The sequence below is a fragment of the Helianthus annuus genome, chromosome 3, assembly GCF_002127325.2.
Source record: "Helianthus annuus cultivar XRQ/B chromosome 3, HanXRQr2.0-SUNRISE, whole genome shotgun sequence".
In the NCBI taxonomy this organism is placed as follows: domain Eukaryota; kingdom Viridiplantae; phylum Streptophyta; class Magnoliopsida; order Asterales; family Asteraceae; genus Helianthus; species Helianthus annuus.
In genome coordinates this window covers 30304903-30308843 of record NC_035435.2, presented here as the reverse complement: position 1 = coordinate 30308843, position 3941 = coordinate 30304903, and the positions used below count along the sequence as shown (strand labels likewise).

The following is a 3941-nucleotide window of genomic DNA, read 5'->3' as shown; positions in this document are numbered from 1 at the left end:
ATAGGGGCCTAAGTGTCAATATCAAAGTTTTAAAACAAAGCCCTTCTTCTTCGTGCATATGACTTGCAAACCCATTTGAAATTCCGGCCAAAAATCCGGCCAAATCAAACCCCACATTCCATCTCTCTCTCTAAACCCACATGTCCTCATTTGATTGGCCATTCAAACACCCTTGAAGCGTTTTAAATAAAACGCCAGATCCATTTTTTTCGAAAAAAACGCCCCAAAACGCCTAGCGTAGTGGGAGGCCGGGCGTTTTCCGGCGTTTTCGGACGGTATCAGAGGGGAACACGCCCCAGTACGCTTGGTCTAATAGTTGAGAACCGTGCTTGGGTGTGAGTTTATTTAGTAGGATCCTTCTCTCTTTTTCAAGTTTCAAGATTTATTATAAGAATCGAAAGTATACGCTTTTATTTGTTTCTTAATCATATATATTGATCAGTATAATATAATTAAAACTATATTTATATTAAATTTTATTCATGTTAATTTCGACGGCTTGTTTAGTTATTTTAGTAAACATATAATCCAAAGTCTATAGTACCATTTACTTCTTTAAATTTATAAAACCTTTTTCGATGAATGGATATATTAAATGGTGAATCTGATTGTATGCTTGACGATTCCATTTTTTATTTATTTTAATTTTTTTATAATGATTTAAACAAAAAATCACTTAAAATGAGATAGTGAGACGGGCCTTGGAACAACCACTAAAGGTTAATGGTTTGTGATTTTGAGGTCACGGGTTCAAGCAACAGAAACAGCCTCTTGCACAAGGGTTGCGTACATCAGTTCGTGAAGCAATCTGGCCTCTCCCGAATCCCTGCACAAACGGTAGAGCGTACGTAGTGCACCGGGTACACCCACTTAAAGTGAGATCATTTTTCTGATTATTGATTGTTATAACTTACTTCATGTTCCTTGTTCTCAAATGTAATGGATAGAAAACGTTTTATTCACGTAACAATGTTTCAAATTCGCACAGAAAGTAACATTTTATTCACGTAACAAATATGGTTACAACGCCCTGTAGTCTTGTTTATTCTGAAGAATACTCATAAAAGAGTTTATTATTGGCATCTTGCATGCATGTTTTTTACTTAGATCCTGAAAGTAAGAAAGTAAAAAAGAAGAGAAAAATTAGTGAAAAATTCAAAGGTAAATAAATAATCAATGAAAAATTAGATATGTTTGACTTAAGAAATTTGACTTTTGTGTATAATTACCTGTTATAGTCAATGTTAATTCTCCCTGCATCAGTATTGGCAATCACTGCGAATGCCTCTTGGGAAAGATCAACTTGATCTGAAGCACATCCGGGACAAAGATCAACAACTGTAACATCAACGCTCCTGCCAGTGCAAGGTTGTGGAACACCTCCGTTGGTTCCACTGGTGCAAGTTACACGGTACCTAGTTCCACACGCGGCTCTGTTGTTAAACAAACCGCTGTTTGCTGCTAGAATCATAACACCGCGGTCTTCGAAGCCAAAACAAGACGATGCTACATATATACCACGATAAAAACTCAAAACAAGCTACACAAATTAAGAAAAATAAACTCTGGTGAAGTGTTTAATATATGTCGATATACTTACGAACGTAGGGAGGAGTGTAGAAGGTTGCTTGGCCAGCAATGGCATGAGCAACCGATGTGAGACATGCAACCATAGCGATCAAGATAACAGCTCTAGTCATCAAACCCATTTTTGAATGTGTTTTTTGGAACCCTTAGATTTGATCTGTGAAGTCTTTTAATTACTTTGGTCATGATGAGAACCAAAGTGCTATCCTTTTATAACTGAAAACCGTGCAACATTTTCGTTGTAGGTAGTCAACAAAATACAAATGATTTATCAATAAGTCAAGGAAGTGGGACATGTAGTTTAATCTCTAGATTCTAGATCGTGGATAACAAATACACTTCTTAGTTATGTTTAAGATCTTTCCTTTATAAACACACACAAGTTTACTCGTATATTTTTCAAACCAATATAATATTTTAAAAACCGCAAAATGGTTGCATAAGGTTTTAAAAACCAAAGGTCGCATGTTCAAAAAAAAAACAAAAAAACAAAAAACGTCGCATGTTATTAAAAAATCGTATATTGTAAAAAAAAAATCGCATGTTCAAAAAAAACAAAACTCGCATGTTATGAACCATTATTCGCATATTGATACTGCATCTCGTACGCATCGTACGTTAAGACAATTTGTACAATAACTGGTCTCTCTCCCCCCCTCTCTCTCTCTCTCCCTCTCTCTCTCTCTCTCTCTATATATATATATATAGAGGATTAGGTTCAAGAGTGAACACCCCCCTAAGTTGTGAACTGTGTGAACTCATCTTGGCCTTTGATTTATATAATCTTGAGATTTAGATGAGTGGCATGATGGTAATTATATGGTAAATTTTTTTCATTTAATTAAATACAAAAGGGTATATGTGTAATTTTTATCTTAAATTGTTGCATAAATCATGTTCTCTCTCATAAATTAAATATGAAAGTAATTTTATAAAAAATAGATTTAAATCATTATCTTAATAATTAAAATCAGTTACATATTTCCCATTTTAATTCCTTATCCATAATATCTTTCCTATTTTAAATTCATTATTCTTGCTTTGTTTAACTGCGATGTACACATGTGTATTCTATGTGTATTCGGATTTTACCTTGTTTTTAATGTGATGTATACATGTGTATATCGTCTGTTTTTGTGATATCTTAGAATTTTTTTTATTGAATGTTTGATGTACACTTGTGAATTACTGTACACATATGTATGATGCTGAGTACACATACGTACTGTTCTATTTATATCTAAGTACACATGTGTATACCGTTGAAATATAAAGGTTACGTGGATCTTAAAAATCAAAATTTGAATTCTGGTGATGAAATCTGAAAAATAAAATTGAAATAAAAGATATTGTGGATAATGAATTTAAAATAGAAAAGATATTATGGATAAGGAATTAAAATAGGAAATATGTAACTGATTTCAATTATTAAGATAATGTTTTAAATCTAATTTTTTTATAAAATTACAATCATACGCTTAACAACTAAAAAGGAAATCAAGGGTCCAGATGAGTTCACACAGTTCACTCTTAGGAGGTTGTTCATTCTAGAACCCTACCATATATATATATATATATATATATATATATATATATATATATATATATATATATATATATATATAGGGGACCGCTAAAATGAGAACCACCTCGAGTTGTAAGAACCGTGAGAACTACACCGTACGGGGCGAGGTGGACCAAAATTTTTTTCATAAACGTAGACGGGTGTATTATAAACACACTTGTAAAAAGAAAATTAAAAAAAAAATCTCGTGTGTGTAGTTTTGAGCACCACAAGTTTGTGTTTACGGGTACCGTAAATCTTACCGGAAAATTTACGGTACCCGTAAACACAAACTTGTGGTGCTCAAAACTACACACACGACATTTTTTTTTTTTTTTGAATTTTTTTTTACAAATGTGTGTAGAATATACGCATCTACGTTTATGAAAAAAAATTTGGTCCACCTCGCCTCGAATCAAAAAGTTCTCACGGTTCTTACAACTCGATATGGTTCTTATTTTAGCGCAATTCTATATATATATAGTGGAGAGTTCAAATGAGAAGAACTAAAAATTAAGAATAAAAAGAATAAAGGATACAAAGGTAATTTGAACAAATCATTTAATGATTCTATTATTTATTTTTGTTATTCAAATAAATGAACTCTAATCATTTAATGAGCCTATCTTATAAAATTGTTGTGTATCTCACACAATAAAAACAATCATGCACATAATCTTACATTTTCAACGTTTCCTACACCATTAAAACAATATTTTGGTGTAGGATACAGAATGTGTAGGACTCAAACACTTCTAAATAATTTTGCGACTCATAATAAAATATGTGT

The 3941-nt window shown here is 32.3% G+C and overlaps 1 protein-coding gene across 1 annotated transcript; it reads right to left on the bottom strand.

Annotated features, from left to right (window-relative positions):
- Positions 1-935: 935 nt before the first annotated feature.
- On the bottom strand, positions 936-1800 carry LOC110928903 (EG45-like domain containing protein). Its single transcript, XM_022171955.2, has 3 exons — positions 1601-1800; positions 1230-1506; positions 936-1110 (listed from the first exon to the last, which is right to left on the bottom strand). Exons 1-3 carry the CDS (start codon positions 1707-1709, stop codon positions 1104-1106), a joined length of 393 nt encoding a protein of 130 aa, XP_022027647.1. The 5' UTR covers positions 1710-1800; the 3' UTR covers positions 936-1103.
- Positions 1801-3941: the final 2141 nt, after the last annotated feature.

Coding starts and splice junctions, on each gene's coding strand:
- LOC110928903 (XM_022171955.2), bottom strand. CDS start 1,709: ATGGGTTTGATGACTAGAGCTGTTATCTTGATCGCTATGGTTGCATGT. Junction 1,507..1,600: donor CTACACTCCTCCCTACGTTC/GTAAGTATATCG, acceptor GTATATATGTAG/CATCGTCTTGTTTTGGCTTC.